Below are 20358 nucleotides of genomic sequence, written 5' to 3'. Positions count from 1 at the left end.
AGTGCGAAAGGAAATACTAACTAATGGCACAGCAAAAACAAAAAAACAACCACCCCAACCACCACAGAATAACTAAACATCCAAATTAGTGAACTAAGCTTGAAGACATGAGTAAATTTATTAGGAAAGAAACTTATTTAATATTAAATGTTCAATGACAGAGACAATCAAATTTGTAACAGAAATTCAAAGATACTTTATTTCCATTTCTCGTATATCAAGAAGCTAGGAATACCTTAGTTGTAAAAATGGGATTCATTTTAGTTCGATTCACACAAATACTAAACATTTATTCTTGTGTTTTAAAGTCCAAGAATGAAAACTTGCAATTAAACACTGAGCAAGCCATGTGTTCAGGTTATGTTGGTTTCTTATCTTAAAAAGTCTTAAAGAAAAAAAGGATACAGGACTTATATTCTCAGTAGCATATGTGCTATCAACACATCTTTCTGAACTCTGGCAGGAAACACCAGTCCTGAATTAAATTTTATAAAAAAAAAATTCTAACTCAACTTATATTTTTCTATGCCACTACAGCTTTCTTTCACCTCATTTTAAAGCAGATCTTCATTTTAAGCTGTCTTCCGCCGTCTTCGCAGACTCTTCACGTAGTAGTCCTATAATGCAAAATTTTGGGAAAACAGACAATTAGACAACGTAAAGAGCATTTAGTTTACCAAGTCCTATACACTGGCCCAGTTGTTAGCTGTCATCTTAACTCTACAAAAATGTCAACATTGAACAGTAACAGCTTTAGAAGCAATAATGTAGCATTAATAGTTTAATGACCAACATTACACGTTTAAGGGTTCCTAGCATTAACAATGAAGCTCTACTAATAGCTTATGTTGCAAGAACCTCATTTATCAGCTGCATCTGCATCGTTAGTTCCTTATTTCAGGAACAGAACTAAAACAACCTTGTGCAAAAGTAAGAAAGCTACATCAAGAGTGGGGAAAACACTTCCAACTTTTCTTTTTAACACAGTATTTGCATCTCCTAATGTTAACAGTTTTATTTCCAACAAATAGTTTTTCAGCATACGTTCTTGCCATGAACATTGTAATCATCTTGTGACATCTGCCTTTTATTTACATTTGCCTTAGAAGTCTCTTATCAGCCATTCCACTTCTCTCTACTATGGCTGACTGCAAATTCTCCTACGCAGTAGGAAATATTAAACACATACCTCTTAAAGACTTGAATTGCATTGAAAGTAACAAGGCGATTATTATGTAGTGTTTATTGCATTTTAAACTCTTTAAAGATATCTAATTCTGGGCACCACTGCATCCCTACACACAGTTGAAAGAAAATTCCATTCTGTTAACATCAGATTTACAGTATTCACACAATACACAAAAAGTCCTTTTCACTATCTTGAAAATCAAAAACACAACAGTAAGCTTAAAGATTACAGGCAACAGCATTCAAACATGGATGTGGGTAGAGAAAGGAGTACCTGGCATGAGTACCTGCTTAGTTTGACTGAATCCTTGATTTTTAATTTGGCTTTTCATGGGCCGCTCACAACACCAACGCTGTGTGAGGTATGGTAGTCAGCTGCAATAATTCATAAACCCTACACTTCCATCAATCCAATGCTACTGGCTCTCGAGTTACAGAACAAACTGCATTAGAATGCAAGGCAATAAAGCAAAAAAAAACTAGAAACATCCTTGACAAAGAAATACTAGCAGTTTATATAAAAACAAAGTAGTCCAACATGTGCCTCAAATATTAAGTATTAAAGCAAAAGTTTCTGCTGATGTACCAACACAATATGGACTTAAATACAAAAACAGTTCAACTTTTTTTTTAAAAAACGATAACAAAATCCCTAAAAATAAAAAAGGATAATTAATTTTTTTTCTATGGTGACTATATTACAAATATGTCTCAAAGAGGCACACTAATGGGGGCACGAGTCTGCTACAAAATAGCTGAGACAAAACAATGTACCTCAAAATGTTTTGCAGGACTACACTGTCTTTTCCTTCAGAAGGTGCTTTAGTATGTCTTCTTACTTGGCTTAGTTCCATCTTCATCTGTGCATACTTACGCTGCACTGTTAAACAGTAACAAAAAGCCCTAATCAAAGTTTGAAATAATGCACTTACCTCTGTCTGATCTGAGGTCATATCAGATCAGTTTTAATTGGACTGAGTGTCACCTTCAGATTTAATGTCTTCACTGGTCCCATTGACCTCATTCTTAGTATCACTCTCCTTCGAGTCTGTATTTGTGTCTTCACTCTGTTTTTCTCGACTACTGGACTTCACACTACTTTTTTTATCATCAGATCCCCTCTTTTCTGCCATGAAAGAAGACATTGACCATGGATTTCAAAGTAAAAACAAACATTGCACATGTGAGATACATTGCATACAAAATGGGACAATTATCTTCTCTATAATACAGTAGTCTATAGTAATAGCAGTAATACTCAAAGTTATAGAAACAGGCTTCAAACTACCATCCTGCAATGGACAGGGTACCAAAAAAAAGTTGAAGGGGACAGTGGGGGCAGGGGGAGAAGGACAGATCTAACAGAGGCAGCTACACAGCTGTCTGCTGAAATATACAAAGGGGGGGGAGCGAGGCAGTCAAGTTAGGCAAGTATGATGCATGGCTATCAGCTTCCTTACTTATTATAGGACTTTTTGTCCCCAGGTTTAATTTGTGATGTGTACAGACAATGCATAAGTGCATTATCAAATAAGTTGGTCTTTGCCAAGTTAAAAAATTTGTAACCCCAAACAATCAAAGACTCAGGAAACAAACAATACTTAAGAACAGTTAGCTTTTTGTAGGTGGGGATCATAGTAGAAGTCAAAATTAATTGTATTGGACAGCGCATCACATAAGCTGTACGCTTGTCAGCATTATTCATTCTCAATTCTATAAAAACTGTGTTTTTAATTCACTCAAAAAAGGCCTGGAAAGACAGTTTGGAAGGTACATAAAAAGCAGTATTTTCCAAACACAAAGAAGAGCAAATTGGAAAGGACCCCACAAATTCATCATGAATTAGAAAGCTGACTTGCAACTGAAGAGTTCACTACACTGCTGAAAAAAACTCATGTTTCCCTCAATAATCTTCAAAGGAGGAAGGAAGCCAGAAGTAAAAGTATTTCAGTGGAAAGAAAAACATTCAATAGTAGAGCTACATGCCTCAATCTGTAAATTCAGTATTTGCAAATTTAATAAAAATAACAATTTTTCCTCTATTACTATACATAATATTAAACCAAGACACTTCAGAGAAAAAAATAAAATAAAAAAACCTCTCAGATGTCATCATACAGAACAACATTCATGCTTGTTTTTCTGATTGTTCCCTGCTATCTGGGCAATTAAAATAAATATATATCTCCCCAAAACAGGAGCACACAGATTGAACACTCTCAAAAAGTTATTTTAAACAATGTTATCACCTAGACTGGCATGACACGCTTTTATACTTCAGAAGGCAAAGCAGAAATTAAGCTTCGTAACAGAAGCAACATCCCGACTTCACTCTTTTTAATACACCAAAGGGAGGAGAGAAACCCCCATACTGAAATGAGGGCAACTGCCTAAAAGCACTACTACTGAGGTTTCATTGGAAGCAGCACATCCAGTGGTGCACAGTGCCTGGAGAAAGCACACAGTGATGTCCAAAAAACTACCTGAAGAACTACAAGTTTTGTATCTGTCTGCCCTCGGTTTTGCAACTCCGCAGGTAGATTGCACTCTAACTAACCTTGTTAAAAAGTCTTCTTTTTGTGTCTTATAGGTATCTCCGATGCACACGTGGATCCACTGAGGAATAGTAGTCTTGTTTCCCCGCAGAGGACTAGTAGTCAGTCCAATAATCTTATCTTCTGTCCTATGTAGATATGGTAGATCTTAATAGCCCTATGGATGTGCAGTGTGCAGGGTTTTGTTTTGTCTTTTGTTTCTTGAATTTGGTCAGGAAGGACTATTTTGTTTAAGGTTAAAAAAAACTACTATTAACCTGTGGTATGAAAGACGAAACTCTTCTAACACCTTCAATAATAAAATAGTTTAACCATAGCAAACCTCCAGTTTGCCAAGCAGAACTGATCAAGTGTATTCAACAGCCCAATAAACTAAACTTCTTTCAAATCCTGGAGTATCTGCAAGCAACTGTTAAGTTCCTTCACTGCATTTTCAATCATTCAGATTTCTTTCTTTAAAAGCACATACAATAAATTTGCTGTTGATACTCTGCATATATTATCTTAGCTGTGATCTATTAGGTAAAATCACATATTTACTTTGCTTCCTAATTCAACATGTGCATGTTTTTCTGTTCGAGCTCATGGGGGAAACTGAAATACTAAGAATTCTTACCAAGATAATGTGAATGACTTTACTATTTGGAGAACGTAAAGTCAGTTTGTTAAACATAATATCCTGTATTACTGACAGTTTGAGCGTTTTGACATTATTTGCTGAGGTTTAAATGACTGACATGAAAACACAATCACAAATTCAATTATTTTTATAGAAGTTTATGAATCCAGAAGGTAAAGGTCCAAGTAAAGGTGGTCTGGTGGCAAGTTAACCCTTCATAAGATGTAGGTACTTGCAAAACAGATTTTCTTTTTCTCCAATTATTTATTCCACCTATGCCGAGGTTAGTTTACATCAACAGTAGTTACATTAATGCTCAACTGGTGTTTCTGATTGGCTGTTTCCCCTCCTTTAGCAAATGTCTCGCTGTTCCTGAAACCCAAGTCAGAAATTGTGTCTCCATTTTTACATACACTGTCTTCTTATAGGCTTGAAAGGTCACAGCATTCCATAGTATTTTAGTAATTAAGAAGCCAGGATTTCTGAATTTTCAAAGTATGGCACCGATTTAGTGTGTAACAGTGGACAAGTCTCAGATAACTTGCCTTTTTTCCCCCCTGTAAGTCATGTTTTCATGTTCATAAAGCAGTTTGAGATTTCAAGATGAAAGGCACTACCACATGTGTTACAGTCAGGCCTTTGCTGCTGCTTACTTCTATAACTGCAGATCAATGCTGTATATAAAGTCAATTAAATTCTGAAGCCAATATTCCCAGTGGAGCAGTAAACATAGTTAAGGCTACTAGAGTAGCCAGCCACATGCTTCAGATGTATGAACCCCTATAGCCAACTGCTGAATTAACTGCCTACAAAACCACATGGCAAATGTGAGGATATAACGGTGTTTACAACTTCATCATATAAATTCAACACTTGAGTGTTAAATATTGATTGCCTTCCCTGCCTTTTTTCTCCCTCTCACTGGAGGGAGAAACACAAACATCTTCAGCATTACATTCCTGCTCTACGGCCTATTCATATTTCTGCAAATGTTATAGTTAAAAAAAACTTATTTTCTCAGGTGGAAATTTCATCACAGCTCAAGCATCACCTCACTTTTATCATATCTGGAGGAAGAAGGTAGCAAGCAGCAAATAAAATGGCCAGCAAGGAAATTGGTCAAGTTTAAACTAGAAATACTGATACGCTGAAGAAAGTTCACTAACTCCTCTATTTATGGAAAGATTCAGGAGAGAACTGAAAAGCCATAAATGCAATAAACAGACCAAATTTGAATAAATACGTATAGTTATTTATATGGACAGATACACACAGAGTACTGAAGAGGACATTCTTGACCAAGTACCAGAAGTCTGTTCATAAAATAGGCAAAAAAAGGCACAGCATCAGGTAGGAAGAAAGTAACAAATGGACAGATATAGGCTACGATACTGTGTTTGAATTCAAACTCTACACGTCAGTTCCACTGCCAGCAAGCAGGCAGCAAAAAACACTTGCCAATAAAGGTCAAAGCAAAATCAGAGATGAATCAATACTAAAGATGCACTGTGGTATAAATCAGAAAAATTAAAACAGTCCAAGAGAATCAGGCAATGAAAACACACGAAGCACCACCTACATTTCAGGAACTAATCTGCTGAAAAAAAAAAAAAAAACATGGAAAAAGGTATAGCAAACAGGCCTATGCAATCAAGAAACATGCACATAGCACCTTTCATCCCAGAGAACCTCAAAAGTACCTTAGAAACATAACAGAATTGTTACATCCATTATTGACAGTCAGCTCTGATGATGAAGTGGGGTGGCTGTTTCGGAGTGGACATTAGTCAGTACCCCAGCAAAGCCTGTAGTTTAAGCCAGAAGTTAGTACTATATTCCTCCAGAAGTTTCCAAAGACTTTTGAAGTAGGAATTTAGCAATGACAATGAATTAACGTTTTTTCACCAAATGCAAATCTCTCATGTTTTCTCTGCAGCTCTTTTAAACCCTACTTAAAGGTAAAACTTCAGAATATCAGCCTTTGATGAGTCACTATCAATGCTGTCGTACACGTATGTACTGCTATAAAGCAGTACAGTATTCCTTTGAGACTCACCTGAATACTGACAAGGCAAATCTCACTTCATTGAGGGGAAAAAAAGGGGGGAGGAAGGCAGGGGCAAGCAGGAGGGAGGAAAAGAGCAGAAGATTGGTAGGGAAAGAGCATGGAAATGTAATTTAGAGCATCAGAGAAATTCTGCAAAGATTTATCTTGGATTGCAGTCATAGATCAGAAAAAAAACTAAAAGCGCTGTTAAGCAAGAAAAATAAAGGAAACATGACAGTGTATAGAAGTAATAGATGCTACAGGTAGGAACACAACTACAGATCTCTCACAAAACACATACCAGTAAAGGGTAATTACAGAAATACCTGTTAACAATAAGAATACCCAGTCATAAAAAACCTGATTACAGTGCACATACTTTTCTAAATGTAAACAGTCAACAGGTCTTAAAATACAACACAATCCTCGCACGCTTAATTTGCGGACAAAGTAGTAAGCTGTAAGCTTTTAGAAACTACTTAACAGATGAGAGGAAGACGCCAGAGTGTATGTACACACGCATGTGCATTAACAATGACTGGAAAGAATAAAATGCTTCGAATGGGTTAACAGCAACATATACAGCTTATAAAACCAATTATGATTTGATGCTAAGAAGAACTTTCAGTCCCTGACAGAAAGACAACAAGCTTTTGAGACTTTAGGAAAATATTATTTACAGAACTAAGTATTAATTTGGTCTTCACACAAACATACCTTTTTCTTTTGACTTCCTGTCTTGTTCTCTCTCTCTGCTTTTGCTTCTGTGCTTGTAAGATTTCCGATCACGGCTTTTCGATCGTCTCCTGTCCCTACTGCGAGACCTATGTTTCCTTTCTGATCTATCATGGCTTCTGCTTCTTCTTCGGTCACGACTCCTTAACATTTAGAAAAAAATTGAAAAATACAAATATCAGCAGGTACTCAGAATACACAAACTGCTCCTGGTTTACAATTATAATGCATTGATTATTCATTGAAAACAGCTGTTTAAAAACAAGGCTTAGCATACTGTACACAAATATTTCTCAGTACGTAAGACCTGGCTTCACACTGCCTTCTTCATTTCAAACATCCAACCGCACAGAGCTTAAGAACATCCACCACTATAAATTAAAATCCAAGGAAAATTAAGAGGGTATGGGGGGGGGTCACGGAGAAAAAGAAAAAAAAACAACAAACTAGACTATGCCCTCTGGGAATATTTGTGTACTAAAAGCTCCTTCATACAACTACTTTCACCACAATGGTGTCATCTACTTCCAAAAACAGACAGAAGACAAATATGCATCTAAACCTGTTTATACCTAGCACCAGTAAAGCATGTCTACAATTAGAGATAAGAACAGTGAAGCTAACAAATCAGTGATGTGACCCAGGCTGACAGATTAGGTCCTCATGAAATTTTAACGTCTGGAAAAATTACGTGAAAATATTTTGCTCCCATACCTGCTCCGCCTTCTTTCTCTGCTCCTTGATCTTTTGTGGTCTCGTGAACGGCTGCATCTTCTGTCAGATGTTCTGCTTGAATGTCTACTCCGGGAACGACTCCTTTTACGTCTCTCTCTATCACGGGCCCTCTCTTTTTCTTTTTCTTCCTCTTCACGCCGCCTCTTCCGTTCCCGCTCTTCTCTTTCCCGTTCCCTCTCTTTCTCTCTCTCTTCTCTTTCTTGTTTCTCTTTCTTTAACCTGTCATCACGGTCAGGTTCTTCTGTTCTTTTTCGTAACTTTTCCTTAAAGAAAAGTTCATGGGAAGAAATTACAATTATTCAAGATAAGTCATTCAATATGACTTAGTTCAAACAATGTCAAGATGCAAAAGTTTAAGCTTTTAAAATATTTAAATTATGTCCAAAGGACTGCCTACACAGAAGCACTTTCTAGAATGACTGAAGCTTGCATCCTTTCTCCTGGAGAACACTTTTTTTTGCTTGTCATTATCACAAGAACACAGACCTTACAGATGTTAACAAAGGCCACATAAAACTCCTGAGTTTACCTCTTTGCTTACACAGTGTAATCACATAAAACGAAGAGTATCAGTGCAAACACAATGCTAAATGTGCACAGCAGGATTCCATTTCATTTTTATATAGTATATTTGGAGTATTTCACACACTTGAGGAAGTCCGGTGGCCAGCCTTCTCTTTATCATAGGAATCCTCTGAGCAATTTTTATGCTCAGTAACTTAAGACGTGCTTACTTTTAAGTCTTCAACAGTAGCTTTTATTTTGGCATAACCCATGTGCTGCTTTCCCATCAAGTGGTCATCTACCCTGGACTGTGCATCTCCTACAATTAAGAAGGCTCCACAAACTTCACAAACTTCCATTTGCTTCTCTTGGGCGGCAAAGCTCTCAATTGTCTGCAAAAGAACATATTAGATGAAAAAAAAAGATACATTATTTTTTTTGGACAGGTGATAGCACAGATCTCTAGAACTTTACTATTATTTTTTAATAGCACTAATACTTTAATGCTTTTTAATACTTTACTAATATTGTTGAATAATTTTCACCAGTGAAAACTGAAATTCCTAACTGCATACTTTGTATTTGGAGCATCATACCCACTAGGACAAACCGTGTGAGATTAGGCTACAAATGTGAGCCACAAGGAAGGAGCCAATTAGAAAACACCCATAACAAACCTTATTCCTTACTGCCAAGGATTGGTTATCTGCAGCTTCCTAGCAATCTCAGGATTAAGGAAAAATAAAACCCAGTCTTCTCTTAGAATTACTTCTAACACCAACTGAGGAGCCTGAGTTGCAGTCACCAACTCAATGTCCAGGTGAAGACCAGTGTTAAGAGGTATCCCTCAGGGGTCTGCATGGAGGCTGGCACTATTTTAACATCTTTGTTGGTGACACAGACAGTGGGCTTGAGTGTACCCTCAGCAGATTTGTGTATGATACCAAAGCTGGGTGAGCAAATAGCTGTGCAGCGTTTAGATGTCTGACATGTTAAAACACAACACAAGGCTACACTACTAAATTTAACTAAGATCTGAACTAGTGTAAGCTGAACATACACCTCTAGGGCCACTGTGTAAGTACTTTTGTAATTTGTGTGCATGAAAACCACTCTCAACACAGCACACTAAATCAGCACACATAAGAATCAAGTCACTGTCTAATTCTGCTCATAACTTTCACACTTTCACTGTAAATACAGGGTTATTAGGAATCTAATGTTGCACCAGATTTTCAAGTATGACTGACAGAACTACGAACATGTTACTTACTGAAGTTGTAGACCTCAGCAATTCTCTCTCTTCTTTTAGCTGTTCAACAAGTTTCATCATTCCTTGTGCCTCTTCCACTTTCCCTTCTGAACCTAGTTCTTCAATCTAAAGGACAATAAAAACCCTGTAACTATTAAGCAAGTAATGAAAGCAAGAGATCTGTTATAGGGTATAAAACTCACCTGTTGTAGTAGTACATCAATTTTGTCAGTTAACACCTGAATCTTCTCTTCATTTTTACCAGTAGGTCCCGCTGCCTGCCAAGCAGTACAAATGTGTCAATCATTTATATATTTTAAAGTTCAAAGAAAAATACAATTTGTATGTTTCAAAGGTGTTTTCTCATATTCCAGACACGTCAGAAATAACCTTCTCCTGTGTCTCCTCCCATGAAGACGAATAATCATCTATTCTAACATAAGAAACACCTCTCAACGCAGAACTTGCTTCACTCAGCAAGAGTAAACTATTCAAGCTAATTCATCCAAACAAAATTCCCTCCTTGAACATAACATTTGAGGCCAAGGTAAAAAGAATGTAGAGGTGTTACCTAGAGGAAAAATTATTTGCCTCAATGATTCTTCCATACTCACCCCAGAAGACTGCTGATTCTGTGACAGCGCCAAACGAGCATGACCTCTTCTAATCCTGCGTTCTACTTCTGCAAGTAAGCTTTGTAAATAGCGCAAAAAGTCTCTTTCATAGCCCACTTTCATAAAACGAGAGCTCTTCTCATACCTGGTGAAATGTTTTTAAAATGAAAGGTCACATCACTTCATACTACACCAAAAACAAACGACACATTGCAATGTTTTAAATTGTTGCTGGAGGTAAACATTATATGTTTAAATAAATGTTTATGTAAACATTCTCATAGTTAGCTTGCTTTTATGAATTTCAAACATACTAGAAATGCTATTTACATTAGCATATTGATCAGCGTACTTACTGTTTACGTAGATTTTCATCATGAATTTTTTCACAAGGACCTAAAAAGACCACACAAAAAGTTTAACCTTGTGTTCCTGACTGTTGAATTCTCACATCATTGGCATTTGTTTGCGCACCTAGAAAGAACAGAGCTTTTAACTGTTCCCAGGGAGTTTTATGCCTGCACTTCTGCCTTCTTTTGCTTGGAGTTTAAAAGAATGCCAATATATCATAGTAATTAGAAAAACAAAGGAAATTCTGAATGACTTGCAAAATTGTAACATAAAACAGATTTTCCAGATCTTTCTTTGTCAGTAAAACTACACAAAAATATTTTGAGGCCTTTAAAAAAGGAAAGATTACATATTAAAGGTAATCTCACCAAGCACTTTCTTAAACTCCAAACATTGTTCTTTATTATAAAAATAGATAATTAAAGTATTTATCTTCAGAGTAAAATTAAGAGGTATGTATCATCCTGTGATCATGAAGGGTAGCAATGCTGAAATTCTCCCACCCTGCTCAGTCTATCAAATTCTTCAGTGGACTTGGAATTTAACACTAAAAAAAGAAGCAAGATTTTTTCTAGTTGCACTCTCTGAACTACATGCTGTCCACATACCAAAGCTTGAAAGCTACAGGTAACTTAGAGAAGGCCTTAAGCAGTAATTATTACAGTACAAGTCTCTCAAGTTAATAAGCTCAAAAACATAGAGCAACATTAAAGTAAGTTAAAACACTACCCAGGTAGCACAAATCAAATTAGGAGACAACACGTCAGGAGAAGAAAACTACTCCACACCCAATAATTTAGCTTACACCATTAAAAATATTTTTTCCAGTAGAATTTGGAAAAAATATTAATCTTAATATATTTTGTCACTAGCAATCCTTACAAAGGCTATTTCCAAAGTGTTTTGACAGAGCATTCACCAGTAAAAATATTTACATAGAGTCAATTGTAATTATATGTACATGAATAAAAATGACAAGACAGATACACTCACCTAAATCAGAACGGGTATTCGTGAATAATTCAGCTGGGCAAAAGCCGCAAAGGTAGTATTTACAAACCTGAAAAAGCAGAAAAAAAAACAGTTTTCCCCCCTCAATAATTGGCAATTTTTAGTGATCATTTATATTTTCTAAATTACAGTGCAAAAAGACCCTCTGTACACTCTGCAAGGCTTCCAAAAGTTTTATCCACGTATGCCCCTATCTTTGTGTTACTTGGCATCAGCAAATGCTACAACGTGCATCTTAATGACAAAAGACTAAGAAATCTTACTCTCCCTTGACACAATGGTATTTCTTGATTTTACTGATGGATATTTAAGATTACAGGAAAGCATAACCTATTTGTAACTGCAAGGTAATGTGGTATTTTGAAAAGACTGAACTATTAAAAAAGCTTTCTTGTGCAATTCTTTAATGGTGAAAACACCTGCCATGGAAGCAGGACAGCAAGTTGTTCTTTGCTCATCCGTAAGGACTTTGCATTCAGCCTCCATCCCTCCTTCAATGCTACTGGCTTGGAAACCATGAGACACCAGCACTCAAAGTGGAAGGCATTGCCGCAGGGCTGGGGATTCTGGTGTCAACTACAAGACCTAAAAACACACAAGGTAACGAACTAGTCAAGAGCTTCCCTGCATTTCATTCTAATGCTTTTAGAAATTTCTACTTTAAGAACGATGTGCAAAGAAAATATTATATACTTAAGACATGCACAGAAGACATTCTTTTTTTTAAAATATATTTGCCCTCACCCATGTACATCGGCTTAATTAGCAGAGTTGGTCAGTTCTTCAAGTTCACACAAGTATCTCCTGTCTCTTTACCCATCAGAAAAGCCGAATGGATTAAAATCTGGAATACTTTCACCCTTAAGGTCATCAGATATTTTGAACAACTATTTCTTTAATAGACCCTTCCCCAGACTTGATCAACATTAACTTTTAACGAATTGCCAATCCAAAATTAGCCTGTACATTCTTCTAACATCTCCTACACATTACACCATTTCCTAATATTTGGCAAATCTAGTAAATGCTACTGGGTATTACAGCCTAGCTCTAACACTCACACTGCGGACAAAGAGCTGCAGCATACTATTTCCTAAAAAGTATTTTGAAGCATCTGAACAAATGGGTGTGAGTAGGGATCCAAGACCTACCCCACACAACCACCTCGCGTAGTGCCCGTGACACCAGTTGTTCAAATTACAGTGATTTATTTTTCCATGCTAACTGCCAGACTGCAAATCAGACTACGGAGGTTAAAATTGGACTGACCGCTTTGCAGATTACACTAAGCTTTCTACAACAGCCCATGGGTGTAAAACAAGAAAAAAAAAATTATTGCATAATTTGAATACTGCTCCTGTGATCCAGGTTAGGCCACAGTGGCACTAAATTCAGCAGGCAGTAATAATTTTTATAACCACAACCCATGCTTGCACTGAAAATAAAAAATATTTAGTGATCTATGGAAAAAAGCAACAGTGTTAACCAGCCAAACAGAAAACTAAAAAAAAAAAAACTAATTTACCATCAGTAAATAGTCTCAAGCCTAGATGGTAAAAAACAAACAAACAAACAAACAAACACTCTCTTACTCTCTGCAGCCAGGCCGTGCAGATAACACTCCCTTTTTCCTGAAGTTCACGAAGACTGAGCATCTGCAGAGAACTACAGCAAGACAGGGGGAGAAAGCTACCCAGATCTTAAGTGTAGAAGGAAAAAGCATAGTGTACTTTTTATCTTAAGCTTCCCATCACTTTAAGATCAACACCACCATCAGGATTTCAGAAGCAATGCCTTCACTCCAGAGTTAGTTCCCATCACTCACACTTCAGCTAACTCCTCAGCTAACCATGCTTGAGTGACTGCAGCTACACAGAGGAATAAAGACCCTGCCCAGTGCAACCAAATCAGCAAAATAGCTCTATTACTGCTACATTACTAGCTTAAGTGTCAGAAGCAGTCAGGCTTTAACTCATATCCTCTGAGACAGCAAGCCGTATTAGCTTGAAGTTCCACTTTGCTCTGGAGCTTTTCATTGACGAACCCTCAGGAAAGGGGCAACACCCAGGCTACGTGTGCAAGCAGCAACAGACTGACCAGCATTTATGCGCATGCTGGTATCTTATCCAACACACACCACAGTCTCAAGGGGGAAAGATTTTTGTCTTAACTGTGCCTCTCGTTTTTTCCAAGTTAAGAAAGCAAGCACCTCTCGCCTGGGGTATGACCAGTTTTCCTCAACTACCCACTGTTTTCTAGGAACTTTTGCTTATCTCCCACTTTTAACAATACAAGACAAAGATGGATTTGGCACACATGATCCACGCGCACCTCTGGCTTGCACCTCTTCTTCTGAAACAGCTCCAATGGCATGGATGAATTTCTCAGAATAACTTGAAATTAGTATTTAGTAAAACAAGACATCTCCCAGAAAAGTTTGATTTTCAAAAGGATTATCTTCTTAAAATTCATAATAGATATATGAAAATAAAAATGTTATTAAAACAATTCTCTCATTTTTTTCTTACATCTATCTAATTTTATCCAGAATACCCACAGTGGACCCAAAAAGGACAAACCTAAGAGAACACGACACAGCTTCTTGACTGAAGAACAACTTAAAAGAAATCAGTTTAGACTTAGAGTTTGTCTGTTGAATTAGAACCCCGCCAAATATTTCATGTGAAATACAAAGTGTCTTACCAGAATTTCAACGCAAAGAGATTGGAAAATGTCTTACTTATACACACATATACACCTCACAGGGCTATAGCTTAGGTGGCTGTTTCTGTGATGTCACTGTGGCATTTCTACAAAGCAGCACCATAGCAAAACCAAAACAAAACAAAAGCCCAGCAACTAAGGCTTTGTATATATGCCAACAACCACTAATTAAACTTTAAGTATCTTCAGGTCATACAAAAGCTATATGGGGTATAAAAAACAATACTTACAAAGCATGAGTGGAAAATGAATTTGTCTGAGTAGTATGACTACGCTTTGGGAATTAACTCTAATCCAAGTAAAAGTGGTGACTGCAGATTTAAAGTGGCAGAGCCATTCTGAAAACAGTTTGATAGCTGCCTTACTTTTCACCTGCTTTAAGTTCTGTCTGAAGAAACACTGAATGCCTGGGGAGAACCAAGAAAAAAAATAAATCCCTGACTGTAGAAACCTTTCATTATCAGTTGCACTGCCAATGCAAGATTGACTGGTCCAGAACAGAAGCATCTTGAAAAGCTGCACAAGTAAAGCTGAATGGGTCTCCCTACAACAAGGCATCACAGCAAATGTGCAGGTGTAACACCCAAGGCCTACTGTTTGGAGACAAAATCTCAAGTCACGGAGCTCTCCAAAAGAATGACAAAAAAATAAGCACCTGCTAAGGGTGGACTAAATTCAGCACCTCTTACAAGCAGCTTATGCACAGACTTACTTGCCCTTCTTTGCAAACATTCAGAATTATTGGCAGAGGCTTTGGCAGTAAGTCATGAGACCACCTAAGCTTGCTCTCTGAAACAATTTATCAAGAATGATTAAAAACAACCACACAAAATCACGATTTTTCTTCTCAGGAAGAAGCAAGGAGAAAGAAATTGGACAATCTCACTTTAGTATCAAGCGGTTTCAAGAAACCAGAGTCCAAATGAACTCCTCTGTTAATCAAAAGAAATATTATTTCCTATTTCTAGGATCTCTTTCCCTTCCATTTCATTTTCTCAACCTCACAACCAAGTACAGGGTCAGTGAAAAGGCACTTCCCAAGAAAATCTGCTGGAATTAATCAGAGAATTTCCTAAGACAAAAAAAAGCATAATAATAATAACAGCCTGACCATATTCTGCTGGGAAAGACTTACAGAAAATCTTCATAGCTACATGCTCAAAAACTCTGCAAACTGGCCTGGAATAGTTTTGAAACTAGCAACAAAAAGAGCAAAGGGAAAATTATTAGAGGCAGAAGTCTGACAAAGCATAACAAAAAAAAAATAAATGACCTTATGAAGCAACACTTCTAGAAAAAGCCTCTTCTTACCAGCTGATGGTAGGAAGAAGTACCAGAAGCTGTAGTGACCACCCACTGGAGTTTGTAGCTTAAACACATCTGACATTGTATTAACTATTAAAGAAAGTCACTGAAAAGTTGCAGTAATTTTCTCCTAGCTCTGGATGCTGCGGTACCTAGAGAAGTCCTTGACATTCTCTCCTCAGAGGCAGCCTGCAGAGACATACTGATATCAGAGTGGTTCGGGCTGTGTCTGCCACAGTTTTCTCCCTCCCTCGCACCTATTTCATTATGTTCTTCAATTGGTTTTACTTTGACAAAAAAAACATTAATTGAGAAAATCCTGCAGCTATCTTGAAACTTTATCATCCAGAGTTAGCTTCACCTTGTGGTACAACTGCCTTGACAGGCTGGAGATAGCTACCAGCCAGCTGCACTTTACAGCTGGTCTTAAGTAGTCAATCATGAGCAGGAATAGAAAGGGCCAAGAAATGGCTGAAGGACCACAGAGGCATTAAAGGGCTGAAACAGAGGTGATATGCTTCAAATAGCACTATTCATCCGTAGCTTATCAGACTGCTGCACTTAGCACAAGTCAGAAGTCATACAGAAATATATTCCACATTTGCAGAAACAAGGCAGCAGGTGATTAGCGTGGCTATTTAGCCATGCAGGTAACAAGCTTTTTTTTCCCCCAAAATTATTCTGATGACTCTGCTATCAAGAAGCTGGACTGAGCAGAATGTTATCAGCACTTTGTTGCAGCAGGATTAGCTGTGGCTTGTCTCAAAGCCCTCAGATGTCATATTTCAGTAACACACTGGAATGAAAATGGACACTTAGAACTCTCCACTCCATCTCAAATTTACTAATCCTTGAAATCCCTTAGAGATGGGAAAGTAACATTCACTTCCAATTGTGAAAGCTGACAACAAAAACGGATAGCTCATCAAGAGCTGTGAACCAATTCAAAGCTTTCCCCCAGACAAAAACTACTGACAGCTCTATACCATTAACACTTCTATACTAACATGCTCCTGTTCTACAAGAGTAGAACTGTAGTAAACAATTCTACAAGCACATTCCTTTAGGCACACAAGTCCTAGTAAAAAGGCTGAGAATAATATCCAAGTTGTAACCTACACAATAAGAGAAAATTGCTTCATTCTTTGAAGCCTTACCGTTCCCAAGCACCACGGGCTTTATAAGCAATGCTCCCCCACCCAGAACAGCTAAGTCCTTCCCCCAAACTGGCTCTTAAAGATAACCGTCCCATTAGAAGCATTCTCCCCAAACAAGTACAAATTAAGTCAAATTCCAAAAAAAAATAATCAAAAGTGAGGAGTAAGTTCTGAACTTCTAACTAGATGCGAACCAATTTAGGTCTTCTGGCATTAAAAAATAATAAGTATGTAACAGATCATAAACAATTAACACCACTAAATCGTATTTAAATACAGAACTTACATTTTGAGGAATTATATGCCTATCACAGATAATTGTTCAGTCACTTGTCTAGAACTGCTCTCCAATCTCTTCCTACTTTCTAAAATGCTGTTTTTACCTTGAAGGAACCATCACAATCTCAAAACACTGCATGAAGCACAGGTAGCCAACGCTTGCCTTTCCTGAGCTGTAGAACAGCCTCAGAACTCTCATACCATCACTCATTGACTTGTCTTGCATAGGTGGCACAATAAACAAGGATGCTTGAATCAATAGTTTTTTAGTTACTGTTCCAGAAATACACTTGGTCACAGATATGACTGTAAGCAGAAAAACTAAAACACAAGCTAGTAGTCATTTCCTGCTACATACAAAACAGAAAACCTTTATGCCAGATCTAGAATTGATCATCCAAAGAGATGCTGTAATACTGAAATATACAGCACCTGGGATGCCGATGTCTTAAGAGTAAAGGCTTTAGTCACGTAAAAGTTATAAAATAATTTAAAGGCTGTTCAATATATGATAAACACATTTGATTAATACTGCGAATAAATGCTCAACTCAGCACACTCTGCTTTCACAACTTCCTAACAACCTATTCCTGTCTTGTATTACGTTGCATCATCTATAGGTTTTGATATCTGTCCATCCATAATTTATGAATGATAAAGAAAATAGGGATGAGCTTATTTTTGATAACCTTCCACATCTAAAAATTGATAAAACGCGACACAAAGTCTTAAATTCTGGTATGAGAGCACAATATGCTTACAATGAAAAAGCCACACATTGACAGATACATCATTTTAGCAGAGGGGAAACTAACATGCATTTAACCTGAAAAATAAAACAGCAGTCAAGCAGATAAATGAATGTTACTATTTGAACCTTATCTGCATTTGCTGAATGTCTCAGCATTACAAATTTAATTGTTATGGGATGCAAGGGGTTAAAGTTGAAACACATCTTTATGTTTTAATAGCAGTAAATTTCTGCTACAAACTCACCAATAGATTGTAGATATCTATCTATCAACACATTCCTTCAGAGAGGTTCTGCTTAATAATGGTCCTATAAATCTCACAAATAGAATCAGGAGTGGCACAAATTTAACAGCAGCTCCTGCAAGGCTGAAGTTTAACCCTCGGCCTGTAAAGTTGCCACTAGCCTGAGAGAGCACAGCTCTCCACTTTCTAAACTGTCAAAGGGTGACTTGGATCTAGAAATAAACAACAACAACAAAAAAAAATTAGAACATCTTAAAGAGAGATCCCTATGGTTATTTGAAACATCTTCAGCCTAACATAGTTTTAAAAAAAAATATTTTTTAAAGATAGAAGTCATCTTAACCAGATTCAGTCTCGAGCTATTTACTTCCTATTCCCAGGGTTGAACAATCCCTTTTTGAGTTCAGAATCGAAAGTATTTAACTGAACACCCAATTGAATAACGATCTTTGGTTAAAAAGTCTAGAAGAAAAATTAAGAAATTCATGAATACTTCCTAAACTTACTATTTTCTTCTGACACAAATAACTATATAGCAGCATTTTTCAAGCAGAAATTATTAAAAAAACTGCTTGGATTTTCCAGTCCGAAGCAAGAAAGACATCTGTCCTTATCTCATGTACTCTGAGAAACGCGTGTTTCAGCCATCACTAAAATAACTTAAGTTTTGTTTGAAAACATGAAATTCCAACCCATGGGATCCAGATGCAACATAGAACAGCCAAAAGCAAGCGTTTCACCCTTTCGACTCAATTTAAAAACATCCCAAGAAAATGCTAAGGTGGGAGGAGCCCCAGAAAGTTCATCTGCACACTATTTGCAGCTTAAACTAGAGCAATTGCTACCAAACATAATAAACGAGCTATTCTAATTGTAACACTTCTTTTTTCCAACATATACCGTAACACAAAGCTACATCATGAATGATGAAAAAAAAAAAAAAAAAAAGCAGCAGAGTTCTCACCTCTCCCCACGAAACGGTTAAGGAACTATGCAATTACTGGTGATTTTTTCAGAAGTTGGCTGCAGTACCATTAGGATGGATGTCAATAAAAATCGTAATTCCCTAAAACTCAACTATGTCCCAGAAAAAAAAAAAAAGTCCCAAATAATACAAAAGAAGTCTTGTCTGAGCTGTTTATGGCAGAAAACGAATGACATCACTATGTTAATGAAAAAAAACACATTAAGTAGTACTAAATAGTAATGCTATTTAGCCTAGTGCCCATCTCCTTCCTCCCTTCTCGACGCTGTGCTACCCTGACAAAGTACAACAGCAATCAAGTTTTTATTTGTTAAATGCTGCTTCAAAAGTCGTCCTCAGCTATCCTCCAAGCCGCTCTGTCAGGATGCCTGCACCCAAACCTACACACTTCCTCCCCCAACACCACATTCAGGAAGAGATCCAGAGACACTTGCGTTTCAAACCCCTAAAACCCGTCCCGCCTCCCTTTGTACAAGGCAGCAAGCTCCAAGGAAGTTTTGCTTCTGCCCCTATCAGCCTCATTCCAGCGCCCCCCAACCCCCCCCGCGGCCCCCCGCCCCCCCCCCCCCCCCGAACTTCCTAATCTCCCCACACCGCCGCCCCGCGCACAGCACACCACCTCTCTCCCTCAGGCTGAAACCCAAACACAAGGCCTCTGTCCTGCCGTCAGCCCCAACGACAGCGCAGGCCCCCAGCCTTCCTACGGCGGGACCTTCCTCCTCCTCCTCTTCCTCACCTCGGGGCTCCTGGAGCTTCCCGCCCCGCGGCCGCCATGCAGGAGGGCCGCAGCCTCTGAGGGCCGCACCGAGGGCCCCGCAGCCCCAGCCCGAGCCTTGGGAACCCCCCCGCCATCGGCCGGTACACCTCAGCCCTACCCCTCCGCCGCCGCCCCCGGGAGCGATGCGGGCCCAGGGCCGCGCTCCGCGCTCCCGGCCGGGCCCTGAGGGAGGGCAGGAGGGAGGGGAGAGGCGGCCCCGCGGCACTCACGCTCTCGTGGTCCCACCGCACGTTGCTGCGCTTCTCATCCGGGGCCAGGTTCCTATCCCGGCCCATAAGCTCATCGAGGAGCTGGGCGGCCGATATCATCGCGTCCTCCGGGCCGAATCCTCGCCGCCAAACGCCGGCTCCGCGCCGCCTTCTCCTCCCCGAGCGCCCGCGCCGCCGCCGGAGTGACAGAGACAAAATGGCGGCGCGGCTCCTCGCCCTGCCCACAATGCACCGCGCGCCTGCCAACCGCCTCTGCGGCCTGGCCTGCTGCGGGGCGCCGACGGCGGCCTGCTGGGGGGCGGCCTCGCGTGGGG

General features: G+C 38.6%; 1 protein-coding gene across 9 annotated transcripts; it reads right to left on the bottom strand.

Annotated features, from left to right (window-relative positions):
• Positions 1-99: 99 nt before the first annotated feature.
• LUC7L3 (LUC7 like 3 pre-mRNA splicing factor) lies at positions 100-20270 on the bottom strand. Of its 9 annotated transcripts, XM_035342603.1 has the most exons (13): positions 20045-20270; positions 11594-11660; positions 10606-10645; positions 10250-10394; positions 9839-9913; positions 9657-9761; positions 8614-8787; positions 7859-8142; positions 7127-7287; positions 2174-2314; positions 1963-2068; positions 1476-1541; positions 100-617 (listed from the first exon to the last, which is right to left on the bottom strand). In XM_035342603.1, exons 1-12 carry the CDS (start codon positions 20141-20143, stop codon positions 1517-1519), a joined length of 1422 nt encoding a protein of 473 aa, XP_035198494.1. In that variant the 5' UTR covers positions 20144-20270; the 3' UTR covers positions 100-617; positions 1476-1516. The 9 variants fall into 9 exon arrangements, 7 of the variants coding, with proteins under 7 accessions (XP_035198494.1, XP_035198493.1, XP_035198495.1 ...); XR_004755202.1 differs by having other exon boundaries at positions 1476-2068; XM_035342602.1 differs by having other exon boundaries at positions 100-1541.
• Between the last annotated feature and the right edge of the window lie 88 nt (positions 20271-20358).

The sequence above is a fragment of the Oxyura jamaicensis genome, chromosome 18, assembly GCF_011077185.1.
Source record: "Oxyura jamaicensis isolate SHBP4307 breed ruddy duck chromosome 18, BPBGC_Ojam_1.0, whole genome shotgun sequence".
Taxonomy (NCBI): domain Eukaryota; kingdom Metazoa; phylum Chordata; class Aves; order Anseriformes; family Anatidae; genus Oxyura; species Oxyura jamaicensis.
The sequence above is the reverse complement of the archived record's forward strand: the minus strand, read 5'-3'. Positions and strand labels throughout refer to the sequence as shown.